The sequence below is a fragment of the Oryzias melastigma genome, linkage group LG11, assembly GCF_002922805.2.
Source record: "Oryzias melastigma strain HK-1 linkage group LG11, ASM292280v2, whole genome shotgun sequence".
Taxonomy (NCBI): domain Eukaryota; kingdom Metazoa; phylum Chordata; class Actinopteri; order Beloniformes; family Adrianichthyidae; genus Oryzias; species Oryzias melastigma.
In genome coordinates this window covers 12,115,894-12,133,728 of record NC_050522.1, presented here as the reverse complement: position 1 = coordinate 12,133,728, position 17,835 = coordinate 12,115,894, and the positions used below count along the sequence as shown (strand labels likewise).

At 36.0% G+C, this 17,835-nt stretch overlaps 1 protein-coding gene across 1 annotated transcript in view; it reads right to left on the bottom strand.

Annotated features, from left to right (window-relative positions):
* Nucleotides 1-17,835, bottom strand: part of grin2da (glutamate receptor, ionotropic, N-methyl D-aspartate 2D, a) — a 247,266-nt gene that overhangs the window by 47,429 nt on the left and 182,002 nt on the right. The window contains exons 10-11 of the mRNA XM_024298168.2: nucleotides 13,349-13,502; nucleotides 3,161-3,286 (exon numbers count right to left, since the gene is read on the bottom strand). Of these exons, the coding sequence (XP_024153936.1) occupies nucleotides 3,161-3,286; nucleotides 13,349-13,502 (280 nt within the window). The remainder of the gene's footprint in view (nucleotides 1-3,160; nucleotides 3,287-13,348; nucleotides 13,503-17,835) is intronic.

Sequence of the window (17,835 nt, the reverse complement as noted above, 5' to 3'; positions counted from 1 at the left end):
GCAAGATTTGGAAGACTTCCATCTCTTCAACATTTCGCACCATGACTCTTTCTACTGTGAGTATTGGCGCTAGTATTGGGTAGGGAAAGTCCAGTGTGAACACTATATGTTCAAGAATGCCCTTTTAGTATGCCTGGTGCGTACATAGCACTGTATAGTAAAGGTGTCCATTTTCGTCCCAAGGCATTGGAAGGTCTCCAGATTCTCCACATCACAACTCCATAGTGTTGGTGATTTCCAGTACCTCTGAGGGTTTCTGCTAATGCTTGAACCAGCTGTTGGCCTTCTAGGAAAGTTCCTGGATGTCTGTATTTTATCACCACTTTGGTTCTGAATAGGTGACAGGACATCCATAAGGAATTTCTGGGTTTTTCCCTGTAGGGCTGCTGAAACCTGGAGAATAACTTTCCAAGATAAATTGACCCATTTTGGAGAATCAAAACCTCTCTGCTTGCCAATGACTTTGATCTGATTAGCTTTCACTCTGGGATAGTCCCAGAGACTTATGATCTCACAGCATCATTTAGTTAGGTTTTGCTCTCACTCTTGGTAGAAAGCCAAAATTGGAGCAAACTTACAAAGCTTCTCAATTGTTTGCGACAAATGAGCTCTAATCAGAAAAGACCAAATCTGGCTTATCTCTATGACTATGATTTATTGATGATTTGGTCCAAGGAAAATTTCTCTGCATTTTAACTACAGTGGATAGCTTTACTAAATTTACAAAAACCTTGTTCTCTAGCAAACAAGGATCAACTTCTTTCACCTACAGGAACACTGCTAAATGAACTGGACTGTTGGAGGAAACAAACCCCAGTGGGAATCCAACCTGCCAAAGTGTTGCCCCCTTGGTTTGGATGGAAATCTCTCAGCTGCTCAGTAATGATTTAAGGGAGAAGCTGGAATTTTTAGAGATACAGCTAAGACGAGGGCTTTTATTTTTTTAAACAGCAAAAATAACTACTGGGAGAAGGAAGATCTGGATACTGAACGCCTCTCTTCTAATTATTTTTCACTCTCTTCTTGTTGTTTATATTAGTTATCTTGTTTTTTTTCTCCATTTCTCTCTCTTTTTGCATCTCCAAAAGTGCTGACTAAGCACATTTTCAGCCAAACTAAAGACCAACTAAATGACGTATCAAAAATAATAAATAAGACCAACAATCAGTTAAAAATAAATCAAGAAACATTCACACTCCATGTTTACCTGCTTAACATTCAGGAGACGGCGCAGTCGAAACGTTTCACCAGAGAAAGAGTCGCAGAGAAACAGAATTTTCAGAATCGCCGGGTGAAATTGGAGTTTCTCTCTGGCGATCAGCTGCTGTTCGGCTTCTGGACAGGTCTAAGATTCATTCTGAAGACTGCTGTATTAAGGCTTCCACCTCAGCAGTCGAAAGATCAAACTGAATTGATTGAGAATGGATGAGTTATGAAATCTGACAGCAGACTGCAGAGGGCTGTCTCAGAAGCTGAACAGGAAGGGAGAGAACCCTCAGAACTCAATCAGAGATGTGGACATCTCCAACAATAATGGAGAGGGGCACCAGAAGATACAGATAATCCGTACCAAAGCATGCGTTATCGCTTGAGCAGTACTACTTTTCCATGGGTAGCTCTTATGTTGATCACAGTGTAAATGATTAACAGAATGTGTACCTGAAACCACTTACCATCCTCTACGAATGTAAATAAAGGTTTGGCTAAAGATATAATTTATGTTTTTGACTGATCTGTCTTTCAGAACACAGTTTTAGTCTGTTTATGATTATTTTAAAAATTTTATAGCACATATTATCGTATGTTGCACAACAGTAGACAATGTATCAGCAGAAGAAATGGCCTTTTTAACTTTAAATGGTAATTTTTCTTTTTAAGAACTCATATTTGCTTTTGTTCAAAGTAAACAAAATTATTCATGAAATATTACAGGCCAGAATAGTTGAAAACTGCAGAAATCCAGTGGAACAGAACCAGAGTCTGCCTCCAAGCAACGTCAATGCGAGTCGAAAATACTTGATTGGATAGAATCTAGACCAGGGGTCTGCAACCTGTGGCTCCAAAGTCACGTGTGGCTCTTTTATCTCTCTGTGGTAGCTCATAAAACATAAAATAAGTCAGGGAGACCACCTGAGTCAGCAGCTTCCTGCTAATGGCTGCCTAACCAAAACTACCTAAAGAAAGCAAATAAACAAAGCCCACAAACTAAAGACTACCAAACCCCAAACTAAAATAACAAAACCCAGCGTAAAGACTACTGAGGACAAAGAGAGAAAAAGAGCAAAAAAAGAAAAGAAAAATAAAATAGCATTTTTTAAAGTAATAATTACTGAATTAGCATTTATTGAATTTAGATGAATTACATTTATAAATTGATGGCTGAGGTGCACATAGATAATAAATTATGTACGTTTTTACATCCCTGTTGACCTGAAGACGTCTTACCCCCAAATGCACAGTTAAAAGCACGTAACTCATATTTATTAATAAAAAAAAGAAGGTCATAAATGCAAATCCAAATTTCTTAAAGGCTAAATTAAGACTATGCGGCTCCTTTTAGGTTTTGATCAGTAAAGGAGCCCAAATGGCTCTTTTACTGTTAAAGGTTGCCGACCCCTGATCCACACCAATCAGCATGAGCCTTCTTGTCTGTGATTGGCTGTTTGGTGTGGCACATTTATAACACTAAACTGTAACTTATGAACACAAAATAAAAGGTAGGGAGAAAGCGAGACGGGAGACAACACATCTGAAAGCTTTAGCGTTGCAAATGCAAAAACAGTTTTTGAAAGCAAATATTTCTTATTTTAATTAGAAAATTATTAAGTTTTATTGTTAAAACTTTTGTTCACAATATGGTGGCGAAAAAAATCACTCATTAATTTCACGCTGATTGTGTGAATGGTGAAAAATTCATGACATCTCAAATATTAAGTGTCCTCAGTAACATCTGCGGCGTTAAAGGGCTAACAACATTAGCTTTAGTAAAATACTAAACTGACAAGTAATGCAGGGAGTAAGAATAATAGAGTTGTCAGGGATCAAATCAGCCATGATGCTTACATAACTGACAAATTGACAAGTTGGACATAAAGTTGTGAAATGAGCGGCGGCGGCGGGTTGATTGGCACACCGCGGCCGGAGGGACTGCATCTCTTACTCTTGGCGCTCTGCAGGCTGCGGTTGTATCCCACGGGGCTGAAGAACTCAAAGATGAAGACGGTGACAGCCACCACTGACAGGCACATCACAAACATCATCACCCACACCGCCGGGCTGTAGGGCTCTGCAACACAAACGCACACACAGACACACACACAGGCGCACATGTTAGCATGAGATAAAGACGGTGCAGCGCTGACATTCCAGTTCCTCTGTTTTTGGTCATTAGTCAAATTTAACAGCAACATTTTCCCCTCTCGGTGTGTCGAGCTTCCTTGTGCTCAACTGAAAATAAAAATGTAATTGTGGAAATAAAAAGAAAGCAGCAAAGCTTGAAATGCAACCTTTTCAAATACCAAGAGTTATGGTGCAAACAGGAAAAAGTCACAGTGGACTCAATCTTTATTAACCTGTTGCACTTATGGATTCCCTTGATCAATAAAAGCATAATAAAGTTCCAAAACAACCCATCCACAAGCAGAAAATATTTGAAAAATGTGTGATGCTTTCTGTTATTCTTTTCTGAACACAAATATACCCCACAAATGAACAAGAAGAAACAAAAACGTTCAAAATGTAAAAATAAGGCAACATAAACTACATTTATTTAGTATGGAAGTGATTTACTCTATGGACAATTGTTATTGATACAGAGCTGAAATAAAATGTTCACCTTTCGGAGCATCCTATCAGGGGTCGCTACAGCAAAACAGCTTTCATTGACTGTGTTTATATTTGCGCAAATTGAATTTGTGATAAAATTCAGTGTAAATGGAAACACCAAAATTAAAAAAAAAAATGTTTTGAAAATCACATTTATCAAAAAAAAAAAATGTTCTTGGAGGAGGTCCTTTCCAGGCGAAATGGACATTTTTTGCAAAACTGAAATGGAAACTTTTTTTCTTCAAAATAAATGCGCATCTTGGTAAGAAATGGCTCATCAAAAGTTGAGCATGTCATGCGGAATTGTTGGATCCACAGCTCCTCTGCAACATCCCATCATCTGTAACCACCTCCATGTGTGTGTGGGGGGCGGGGGGCTACACTTGCCACTCCACGGCCTGAATAAGATGCTGACGTCTCCTTAGATAGATGATGATGAGCGCTATAGTGCTGGGACAGAAACGTTGTCATATTATCAAACTGAAAAAAAGGGTCCAACTGCTGACTTGTTAGACTGTTTAGTTTTTAATATGAACATGCTTCTGACATGTCTGGCTCACTGACATATAGGGGGAACTGTCAGCGGTCTAGATGTGCGGCACCCTAAGATATTAGATACGTATTAAAAATTTGATCTGGCATTGGTTAGAGATGAAAAAAATAGATGATGGAAACGCAGTCAGGTGGTTTAGCAGAGAGTTTTATGCTGATTCCCCTTCTGACACCATTTGTTTTATTATCCGAGCTGGGGACAGGCACAGGGAGAACTAGACTCTGGCCCAAACTGGATTAAACTAATTCCTTAATAAAACTATTTATTGCTAAATAACATATTTGCTGAAATAAATTTGTGAGTATGTTTTAAGTAATGTGTCTTAAAATTCAAGCTTTATCCTGGATTTTTAGCTTCAGATGTCAATTTTTCAGCAACCTGTTCTTTAGCTCATGAAGTATATACATTTATTTTCTATTTTTTGTATTTTATGGATAAAAGTCTGTCATTTAACCTCAAAAACCAGAAACAAGTAATGAATCAAACTATGGACAGAGCAAGCACAGTTTACGTGCGAGGCTTTTAGTCCACCGCCGGTCCCACAGTGAGGGATCAGCTGGAGTGACTGAAGATTTATCCATTAAACTTGTTGCCAGTGACTGCTAGCCTGCTTTTAATGCAGCCAAACTGTGCGCCATGAGGACCGAGGCTACACTCTCCACACGTTCCAATCTAGTTGTCCATTTTGCCAGAGAACAAAACTCTGTGCCATTTCATCATTTCATGATCCATTTCAGAAGTTATTATGGCTCAAGCCTAACAATGATGGCAAAGGATAATGTTGTAAATGTTGACAGGAATTTTTTTTCTTTAAAAAGGCCAAATTTGACCACCCAGGTGTTACTAAAAGCATTTCACAAATAGAAAATTAAAAAAAACAGCTATAGAGACTAGGGTGTGTATTGTCAAAAGTCTGACAATACAATCCATGTCCCGATACGTGTCTCACGATACGTATAGCGATACATCCAAAGACTGTACCAGGTAAAATGTATTTTATTTAATGATCACAACATTAAGCACAGTGTTGACTTTTTTTCCTTAGAAAAGGTCAAATTTGACCACCCAAGTGTTACTAAAAGCATTTCACAAAAAAAAGAACCCTTATTCATCAGTAGTTATGGAAACTTGGGGTGTGTATTGTCAAAAGTCTGACGATACAATCTGTATCCCAATACTTTTCTCACGATATGATATGTATCACGATAAATCCAGAGACTGTGCCAGAACAATTTTTCACTTTTTTAAGGGTATAATTAAAATAAAAAATGTATTTTATTTATTGATCACAACATTAAGCACTTTTTTTCTTTAAAAAAGGCCAAATTTGACCACCCAAGTGTTGCTAAAAGTATTTCACAAAAAAAAAAAAAAAAGAACCAACTATTGTCCATTGGTAACTATGGAGAATAGGGGTGCCTATTGTCAAAAGTCTAACAATACAATCGATATCCCGATACATGTCTTACGATACGATATATATCACCATAAATCCCAATCCCAATGTTTTTCATTGTAAAAAAAACTGGATGTTGAAAGACGCGAATGAATAGTTATTAAATATATTTTAAATCGATACAAGTATCGCCAAATGAAATATCACGATATATCGCAGAATCGGTCCCCCCCAATACCCCTAATGGAGACCCTATCTCACATTAAAAAGTGAATAAATGTGATACTTAGTTTTTATCAAACAAAGGTTTTGATTTCCTTTTAGACAAATAAACTCAAAAAATGAAGATGAACACATGCTTCATAAACTGAAGGTTGCTCTTTAGTTTTTATTTATTTTGGTGAATACAAAAGGGAACTGCCAATTTGTCCTTCAAATGGTAGATTTCTGCAGTTCCTTATTCCTTTTGGATGAATATCTGAACAGTCGCAGCCCAAAACTGGCTTTGGTGAGGTGGAGGAGGGAGGTTAAAATGCTCATGTCTCCCGCCTCAAGGGCATTTCAGTGTCAGTCTCTGCGTAAAGAGCCGGCTTCATGTGTTTGCTTTGCTTGCCAACATGTTCCCAGCAGGTTCTGGGAGATTCAAACACATGACCTTTATTTTCTCAGAACCAAAAGCAGCAGGACCCTCTGAAGCAAAACTGCAGAGGTCCGACACAATAAGAAACATGTCACAACAGCGCCTCGCTCCGCATTATCATAATGCTGCCATAATGCCTTGATGGGCTGCACTAAAAATGCAGCTTTCTATGTGAAGCACAACCAGTTATGTCTCTATGCAAGGACTTCTAATGGTCTCTTACAATGCCACTAATAGTGTAATTGCACTGGTTTATTATGGAAATATTATGTGCATAAATTACACAATCTAATGCACACCTGAAAGACTCAAATGCATAAACATGGCAGCTACAAAAAGACCATATTTGTAAAACTGGACTCTTAAAACAGCATGGTTGAACAGACTTTTCTGTCACAGACACAGGTGAGGGTGGGTAAGGCTTTAGAATACCAATGTGCTCTGAATCACACTCTAATTTGACAAAAACGTGGTTCTTCTAAAGGTCCTATGTCCTTCAGAAACGCCTGAAGGACATGGAAAGATTTGCAAACACATTTTTGTGTCTTCATGTCAAAGTAATTATTCTATCCCCTTCAGGTAAAGAATCTGAGGGTCACCTTTGACACAACTTTAAATTTCAGTTCTGCATATTTAGATCTTACAGAATATCAATATCCTATATCCATCACTTATTCTCCTTGGTGCCTCCATCTTTGTCCGCATTATTTTTGTTTGATTTTTCCTTTGTTGTATTCACAAATGTTGCAAAAAAAATTACTCATTAAAGTAGATTCAAATTTTTTTATCGCGATGTTTATATATTAAATTAGAAACTTTTTTTTTTTTTTTTTTACTTTAAGGCCATTATATTCAATGGATTTGTTTTTTTACCCCCTAAAAGTTAAAGGGTCACCAAACAGGGAAGTTGGAGGTTGACTCCACCCACAGCCGAAATTTGACACTCCAGTTAGAGGGGTGGGGCTTGGGGGCTGGACTGTTATCATTACTGGTGCTGCAGATCATGATGTCAGACTTCTGAAACTTACTTGGTTTGACCAATCACAAAATTCAACTGTAATACCTCGTTTCAACCTGTAGGGGAAAGCACACAGGTGGTTTATGACTATATTTTCAACAATTAATTTTGTTGTAATTTATCAAAAATTAGGCAATGACCAACAGACAGAACTTTAAAGCCCCATTTATACAGGTCAAAAGCCCCAAAAAGTTGATTTAGGGTTTGGTTACTTTTAAAAGTAAAAATAATTTTTATTTATTTATTTAATTTTTAGAAAAATATATCTTTTTACTCCCTTTTTTTTTTGTACTCCGATGTCTCCCATAATGTTAATCTAAAACAACAAATACATTTAAGAAATATGTGAGATGCATTTCACTAACTTTGATAACTTTTTTGTAAAATTCTGAGAAAGTAAGAAAAAAGTCTTCCTGATGTCAAGTTTTGACTCAAATAAATGGCTTGAAAAAAGTGAGAGTTCACATTTTTAGCAGGTTTTAAAAAGTTTTGTTAGCACAAATAAAAGTACAAATTTGTAAGTTCAAAATTTAATAAGAAACACATTTTACATTTTAACTGTAACAATATTAAAGAAGAGCTGAAATCAACAACTTATTTTTTCGCTTAATTTAATGTTCTGGTTTAGGGATAATATTCGGAAATTCTCTCCAAATAACAACAGAAAACCAAACATGTACATGATACAATATATCTTTTAGACAGACAGCCTTAATTATAATACTAGAAAATAGGGTTTAAGATGAATAAGCTTCATCTAATTGAAATTGTTTTGTGGATAAAAACAAAAAAGAAACATCCCCACATCACTCTTCCTCTACCACCGTGCTTGACAACTAAAATTGTGCTGGTATCATTTTAAGACTACCCTATACTATTTCTGTCTGATAAAATGTCATTTCAAAAATCTTTTGTTTAATAATCGTTTTCTTTGAGTTGCTTTGGTTGGTTTCTTCATGCTTTAGAACACATTTTCTGACACATAAAAGTTTTTTTCCTTTTGTTTCTTTCTGGATTGTATAAATTGTCTGCTGCTGACTTCACACACACACTCATGTTGCCAAAGCATGCTTTGGTGAGCTGCACTTCACTTTAAGCAAAAGCTTTTACCTCCAAATTGCCAGTGTGAATGACAGGCCAGCACTGCACTTGACTGTTCTTTCAAACACTTTTTTTTTCTTCCCTTCACTTTTTCTGTTCTTTGACATTTCCTGTTCAGTTCCTGCTTTTATGACCCGGCTTTGGCTCTGTTATGGCCAGCCTCACATGTGACGTTTTCAACAAAATGGAAACACACATTTAAAAAATAATTTTGTTTTAAATCAAATGAATGTGCAAAAACATTTTTTTTTTTTACAAATTGGCAAAAAAATAATGTGCTGAGTAAATAGATTCAGTAAATTGACACTTTCTAATAATTAAATAACACACTAATTCTGTAAGGATCCTGTGGTTTAGTTTGTTTTTTTGGGTCATGGTTTTGGTGTTGTTCGGAGATGTCCCCTTCTCCAGGTTATTGTTGATCATCAACAGCCGTCTTCATTTCTGTTAATTGTCTTCAGTGTATATTAGGTGTTTTCAGTTCTTCAGTGTCCGGTCATCTGTTCTAGTTTTTAAATGTTTAAGTTTCTGGCACCCTCCTTATTTCTGCTCCACTTATGGCCCTCTATCACTAGTTAAAAGGGAACCCTGTTCTACATCTACAGACCAGTTGATTTTAAAATGAATTAATGACTAAATGCTGTTGACCTAATTTGATTTTTGTCTAAATAGCTGCCTCAGTTGAAGGTAAGAGGTGCATATCAACCTTGTTTCTTTGTCTAAAGGTGACAAATAAGTAAAACAAGGATGTGTTTCTCTGTAAAAATTCATTAAAAAGTCCTAGTAGCCAATGATAACACTTGGCTCATTAAAACCTTTATTAGATTAATCATTGAAATTCAGCTTTCAGGATGAATTCAATTGTTGTGTTAACAGGATTAAATGAGATGATTTCTACTAGCAGATAGCCAGCTAAAATATTAGCTAAATGCCAAATAAGCCTTAAAAAAAAAAAAAAAAAAAAAAAAAAACTTAGGTTAGCCAAAACAGCTAGCATGAAGCTGAAATATTAGCTAAACTCCAAAACAGCCTAAAAAACTCAAAAAGAAATGTTAAAATAGCCAAAACAGCTAGCATGTAGCTGGAATATTAGCAAAAATCCAAAACAGCCTAAAAATATTAGTAAATGTCAAAATAGTCCAAAAAGGTAGCAGAATGCCAAACTTTAAAACCATAACTTTTAAACATAAATATGAATAATAAAAAGGCAGGATTTTTATTCCAGAATAAATCAACTTAAACCTTAAATAACTTTCAATATTTTACTCAAAACGTAAAAATATATGTTGTCAAAACACAAGTTAGAAATAAGCGCAAGTTAACGTCGGGCCATTAATAACAATAAAATAAAATGATCTGGGGGGCCCGGATAGAATTACCCAGGGGGCCAGCTCTAGTTTTAATATAATTGATTCAATTTAAATGTTAAAAAGATCAAATAAATGTATTTATTGAGTTGGAAACTAATCTTTTCAGTTGGAATATGGCTGCTGTAGTAATAGATCACCAACCTCTCTGCATTTGATTAACTTTGTCCTTCCTTTTGTAGTTTCAAAGCCTCTCATTCACTCAAACTGCAATCAGAAGAACCTCCACCAACACAGATCTGTATATATATATATATTGAATACAGTCTTGTCACCACACAAGAGAAAATGGCCTTGGGAGCCTTCCGTCTCCATCCAGCCATGATGTGTTTCCAATTGTCTCCTAAATCTTAACTGACAGATGAATAAATGTACAACGGAGAGGATCAGCACTGTCAGGGGTTGATACTTGCTGCAGATTTCAGTTAGACGTACAAAGGAAATCAATGAGCTTCCACCGCAAGCTGACCTTCCAGGTTTGTAGGACAAATTCCAGGATGAGCATCCCCCTAAAACTGCACGTTCGGACTGAGGAAAATCCAAAGGAAATGATACAGATGATGATTTATCAAAGACACAAAGATGAGATGCTGTAAAATAAGAGTGCAGTTATGCAACTAATTATGTAAAACACCCAACAATGTAGAGATTTGTCTTACAATTCAAACATACCCAGGCTGCAGCAGAATGTATGCACAATTCTCACAGACGGCTTCCAAGCACAGATGGAGGGTTTAAGGAGTAATCGCCTGAGACGCTGCTCTGTGTTAACAAGTCATTTTTGCTACAGGGTCTCCTCTGCTGCATGCGCACGCACTCGCCGGGGCGCACGCATCATGTCAAGCAGCCGGCGTGCAGATTAAAACATCTGAGAACATCTGAAATGCCTCAGTTGTTTCCTGCCCCCCCTCCGCATCTCCATCCTCTGCATTTTTTGAGACTTTTTCCCAATTCCTCTCTTTCTTCAATTGAATTCTCTCCATTTTTCGCTTTCTTCGTCCTAATTATAAATAGTCTTATAAGTAAGAAGATTTGCGTGTTAACTGTTGTTATCTGAGTAGAAGCCAGCTTGTTTTGGAGCGGAGAAAATCCACTTTTTAAAGTCAGAGTTGGCAGCTTTGTGAAGGCCCTCTTTATTTTTTTATCACAGAGAAATGACTTCCCACATACTGCACTGCACTATATAAAATGTCAGGGCTGCTGGGCAGCTTCATTATAAATGAGAGAATGAGAGGTTGATCACGCCGCACTGCTGCGTCACGTTTTATCAAGCTGCTGCCACTTCAGGTTGGAGTCAGAATAAAGCGGAGCTGAAACTCAGCTTTGTTTCTAGAACGAAGGGCAGACGTGGAGAACATCGTGAAAGGCGCATGGAGCGCAGTGCTTTATTTTTTTACTCTTCCCTCATTTTCAACAGGTCAGAATTCAAGTCTGCAGACACTAAAATTGCTGTGAAAGTTCTTCACACACAGTAAATGCTGTGGAGACCTATAACAATGTGTACTAAAGCAAAAAAAACTTTTAATGTGATAAAAATATTATGGCTGTGAATATTAACGCATGTGATTAACCCTAGAACACTTTCGCTGTAAAAAGTTACACCATCATTTTTCTGGGTCCTTTGAACCCGATATAATAACATTTGTCATAAAAATAGATTAAAATATGACAACACATGATAAATTAGAGTATCAACTAGAGTTTATGCAACAAAATGGAAAATAAAAACAGGAAGATCCTAAAAATATGCTTGAAAATGACAGAAAATGTTGAGAACAAAAAATTCCTAGAAATGAAAATAACTAGAGACTTGGCCTTTGATCTGAACTAGATTCATCCCATGTTTCTAGTTATGTTAGATGCTTTTGTACCAAATAATCCACACAGAAGCACAAATATTTCCCCCTAAAAGTTAAGCGCATTTAATCTAGTTTACAAAGGATGATCAGCTCTCTGTTTAACAAACTTCCACATCCATAATAGTCTGAAATAAAAGAGAAAGCTAAATTAAAGATAATCACATGCTCTGCTTGCACTAGAGCAGGGATCTGCAACCTGCGGCTCCAGAGTCCCAAGTGACTCTTTTATCTCTTCATGGTGGCTCTCTGGCTGAAGAAAAATAAAATAATTTTCAAAAAATTTAGAGTTCTATTTTAGCAAAACATGCTAACGTTTTTGCTAGTTTGTTGTCTACTGGGGGTTTTAGGCTAATTTAGAGTTTAGCTTGTATTTTAGCAACATGCTAACATTTTTCTACTAATTAGTTTTCTGAGGAATTTTATGCTAATTTGGCGTTTAGCCAATATTTTAGCAAAATGCTGATGTTTTCAGCAAACTTGTTATCTACTGAAGTTATTTTGGGATAATTTAGAATTTAGCTTCTATTTTAGCAACATGCTAATATGTTTTACTAATTTAGGAATTTTATGCTAATTTGGAGTTCAGCTAGTAATTAAATAAAGAGCTAGATTTTTTGCTAATTTGGCCTCTACTAAAGGTAAAAGATACGGCCCTTAGTCAGTAGAAAACGAGCCGTGGCTCTTTTACTGTTAAAAGTTGCTGACCCCTGTTCTAGAGCTTTGCCTGCAGACTTTCTATCATTGTAGGGACATGGCATCCTGCTGTTTGACTTAAAGGTATTAAACTTAGTGTTTATTTTTCCATCAAAACAAATCCTGTTTAATGTAAGTGAAATCAAGTAGGTTTTTTTACGATCTGCATTAAATCATGTTGAAATCTCAGCTGACGGAATCCAGTTTTTGTTATTTTATATTCTTGATGTGCCAAGTTCAGCCCTAAAGCCTCCTCTTCTTGTAAACTCTCTAAAGTGGCTATAAAGAGGATTTAGAGATCTCCTTCACCTGCAGTAATGATGGCTGACTAGCACTCACAGATGCTCTTTTATTTATACACCCGTCTCGTTCAGCTACTACAACCTGCAGGAGGAGGAAAAAATATGGATAAACTTTCATTTTAGAAAACATTATGTTCATTAAATTGTTTTATTTACTCTTTTTTTTGTATGTATGTGCTTTAGAGGAAAAATCAAAGAGACATTCAAAGTTAGAAGAATTAAAAAAAAGAAATTGAAATAATAAAAAAAAAATGAACCACATATAAAACGATAAAAATAGCTGAGTATAAGGAAGATGTGTAACATTTTAGGGTGATGAAAGAGAAGGAGAACTTTGAGGAACTGAGGCACATTATTTGCAACCCCTAAAAATAAAAAGAAACCAAACAACAAATTCCAGAAACATCACTATTTAGAACACTAAAATACTAAAAGAACGTCAAAGTGGAAGAAGGAACGAAGGACCTGATCATGGTGGATAAACTACACTCCACAACGGCAAACACACGTTTTCTGTGTCAAAAACACGATGTGTGTTTAAAAAAAGGCAGGATTAAAAAGTAAACATTAAGGTGGAGTTGTAGAAAAGCTCACCCAGGAAAGCAGACGGTGAAACGGTGCCGTTACTGCGGGAAACCATGACGCTGATGCCGGTCTCCACGAACGGAACGGAGAACTCCACAACCTCCGACCGCTCCTCGTTGATGGTGAGGGAGCCGATGGCCATGTCGGCTCTGTTGGAGACCACCTGGAGAGCAAAGCAACCAAGACTTGATCAGATGTTATAGTGCAACTAAAGGGGATGCATTTGTGGATCAAAGACGACAATTAGTTAGAGTTAAAAATATATTAAGTTATTAAACCAACTCCCATTGGAATACATCAGAGGAGGGATTGTGGTAAAAGGATGCTGAGGGTTTGGTCAAGGAGGACATGTGGGTTGTTGATGTGTACAAGAAGAATGCAGACAAACAGTTAGATAGAGGAGAATGATTCAGAAATTCCAAAATGGAACAGTCAAAAGGAAAAATGTCTCCCAAAACACACCAACTCAAATATAAACTTTGTAAGATGAGTTAAAATATTCTAAAGGTAGTAAGGTAAGGTAAGGTATTTTTTTTACATGAAATATATGTATTTTGTCCAAATTTTATTTCAAGAAGATGATGTAACACCCAAAACAACCCGTCAGACAAAATAAGAGATTTAATAAATTTGAAACTTTCAAACTCTAAATCATTTCTTAAAGCACCTTTCATTCAAAGAAGCAGCTCAGGGTGCTGTACATGGCAAACATAAGAACAATATTCCCTGAAATAAACCTCTCAATATATTATACACAAACAAACACAAATAAAGGAGAAATGATAACAGAAGACAAGCTAAATAAAAGAGGAACATTTCAAATGAAAAAAGGTAGAAGAGAATTAATTGTAAGATTTAGTAGGGATGAAAAATTGTTTGTAACAAAGTGAAAAAAATAATAAAAATAAAATGTAAACGTTCACAAATAGACTCAGAGTCGAGAGAAAGAAGGAAGGAGATTGGACCCAAATTTTCAGAAGAATTGCAGAAGTGAGGTTTACCCTAAACCAAAAAACAAATAAATAAAAACTGTAAAACAAGGAGAAATAAAAAAGGAGACAATACAGGTGACATGACAAGAACTGAAAACCAGAACAGATGTGGGTAAAATGAAACCTAGTGGGACTGTGACAGAAGAAACACACAAAACGTGACAAAAACAAGAAGAGAACTAAAAAACAAACCAAACTAAATCCTCACATAGTTTTTAAACTTATAAACGGACAATAATAGATTAATAAAGTCTAAAATTCCATTCTGAGACATCTTAACTGACCAAAACATTTTAAGATTGGCTAATAATTGGATATGGTAAAATTGGAAAATATATATTATTCAAAAACTATTACATTTCTTTTAATCTCCACTTTTCTATTATAAAATATTGTTTACAGAAAAAAAGACATTAAGGGATGGATTTGTAGTTTTTAATGGGGAGAAGAGAGGCTTTTATGGGGTCAAATCAGGATCAGCTTAAAGTGGACGGAAAAACAGACTGAAAACTTGAAAAATAGACATTGTGACTGATTTTTTTTTTATTATTTGAAAACAAAAAAAGGAAAATTTAAAACAAGATCTCGTAAATTTGAAAAAAATAATGTAATTATTTTTTGAAAAGTTTAAAAAAAATAAAATAAAAAAAACCCTGGAAAACATTTTTTTTCTTTTTTTTTCAAATTTTCACTTTTTTTAAATTGACAATATCTTGTTTTCAAATTTTCAATTTTTTCAGTTTTCAAATTTTCAAAGAAAAAAAATCAGTTAAAATGTCTATTTTTCAAGTTTTCAATGTTTTCTGCTCACTTTAAGCTGATCCTGACTTGAGCCCATAGACTTGCTTTTTCATGTTTTTCTCTGCTCCTGATCCATCACGATTTGAATAAAGAAATGCTCAGAAACGCAATTTGAATCTTAAATTATGTTGTCTTCCATCATGAGAAAAATGCTACGGGTAGATGCTAACAACATCCAAAACACTTTTTTGTAGAGAGGGTGCATCTGTAAAAACTACAGGCATGAAGCCCAATGAGGCAAATTGAATTTGTGATATTGGGCTATATAAATAAAATTGAATTGAATTGAATTGAATAATACCAAGAAGAAACTCTTGCATACAAGGAATTGTAAAAAAAAGTGGTTAAGAAGTTTGGATTTCAGCTGTTTCCTCTTTGTTTCCTCAAGGATTTCTTTCTTTTTCTTGTGCCCCCCCTCCCCCAGCTGCAGTAATGCTGGATCAGGTGGTCAGCAGGTGCAGAAGTAAAGGGATTTGGAGCTCTGTCACGCTTTATCTTTCATGACTCAGAGGTCACAGGATGTCAGCTGAGGGACTCTGCAGGCTGGAGGACGCTTTCATTTCTCTGTTCTGACCCAAGCTCAGACTCTGCAGAGATAAAGTCTCTCAGCAGAAACCACCGAGATCCCTTTACTGTCTTCTTATACATGGTTTCTGTTGAAATCTTCAAAGCCTTTAGGACTGTTGTGTTTCTGCACTTCGGTGCTAGAACTGGTCTGCTGAAGTAACTTAGATGTGTTTTTCTTCTATTTTTTTATCCTAATCCTCCATAATTACACTAAATTATAAGTAAAGGTTCATAAAATCTCCATCATTAACTGAATATTCAGGTTTTTCAAAGGAACTGCATGAACCATATGGGGAAAAATATTATTTTGGAGTCAGTTTTTACCTCACAGTCTAACTCCTTATATCTTACAGGAAGCCAGATCTGGCTGAGCCAGAAAACCACTAAAAAAAAAAAAAAACATCCCGGGGGAAGATGGACAGGGCTATTTTTAGGGTGATTTTGAGAAGCAAGGTTCTTTAAATTCTGAATTTTAATGTTGATTCATTACTGAGAGTTGCTCATGACAACTCACTGCATTACTCAGAGGAAAAACCTGATTTGGGAAGTGTTTTGTAAATTAGTATGAGTTTAATGTGAGTTTAAGTTACGCTCGTCATAGAAAACTAATGGTCGTCATATTAGATCATTTTTGTTGACATCTTCATGTCATATAAAGTGTGACAGAACACAGATTTGTCACTGTGTAAGGGGTTAGCAAAGATTAGTTTTTTTAGGTGTTTTTTACACATAAAAATTTGAAACAATATTATTTAAAAAGTAGATTTTTTTGACGGCATCAGTGGGTGGCACAAACTGTTCAGCTGCAAAGTGCCAACATTTATTCCAATTCACTTTAGTTTAGGTAGGCAATTGATTATGGTTGTTCTCAGTGTTTTATTTGTTTACTTCCTGTTTCTGTAGGAGCACTTCCTGTATCAAGGAAATCCAGTGGACTCAGCCATTGTTCTGCTTTCCTTTGAGAGCCATCCATCCATCTTCTTGACCGCTTCCTCCCTTTCGGGGTCGCGGGGGTGCCGGAGCCTATCCCGGCTGCTGATGGGCGAAGGCGGGGTTCACCCTGGACAGGTCGCCAGTCTGTCGCAGTCCTTTGAGAGCCCTGTTTTAAATTCAAAATCTTCTCTTTTTTTCTTTTTAAAATTAATTTATTGCTGTTAATTGGGAACAATATGTGTTTAATTTTTTAACTTGTTTCCTAGGATACGTGTTTGATTTCGATAAGTATTTGGATTGGTTTGGTGAAGGGGCGGGGCCAACAACTTTCATAGAGGACCTCTTTTCAAGATGGATGCCTCCTTTTTGTTGTATGGCTTTCATGGATCTGCACTTTAGTTTCCTTTTCTGCCATAATGTTCACAACTGATGCATATTTAATACATTTTTGCCTGAAAAAAATACATAAAAAAAAGAAGAGAATCTTTACTTTTTTGTGCAGACAGTGGGTTTGTCATTTAACACAATGTCTAAAGCTGTCTGCAGCACATTTTCAAAACTTGAACATTTCTAAAGTGAAAGGCACAAACAGAAGGAAAATCATAAAACAAAACAAAGTCAGAGAGGAAAATCTCCTAATAGTTTAATTTTCTGTTGGTAAAGACAAAAATGTCCTGGAAACATCAGGAAAGTTTAATCTTTTAAGATACAAATCTTTCATCTAATTGTCGATGTTTTAGAAAGAAGTACCAATAAATCTGGTGTTCTTTGTGAGACAAGAAGCTCAAAATGTGCAACAAATCATGAAAACACAAGAACTGGGCAGGTTAAGTTTAAATACAATGTACTTTAGGTGAGAAAAAATGTGTGTATTTTTTGTTATTTAATGCTACAGTCAAGAATCTGAAAAAAATCCAACATTTTTGCAAGGAGTTCTGGGAGTTTTCAATTGCATGTGGAAGTATGAGAGTTTATTTCTGCTTCAAGCGGGGTGGAATGAAAAGAACAGAATCCCATCAGGATGACTTCATAGAACACTGTCCTGTTCTGTTCAGGGTTAGTGAAGTTCAAAAGTCTAACTAGTATAAATTCTACGGATGAGTTTGTGCTGAAACAAGATGCAGATTCCTGTCAAGATAACAAGGAGACGATGCTGCTGCAGAAGACATGTAGATAATGTCCACACACTCCCATTAATCCAAA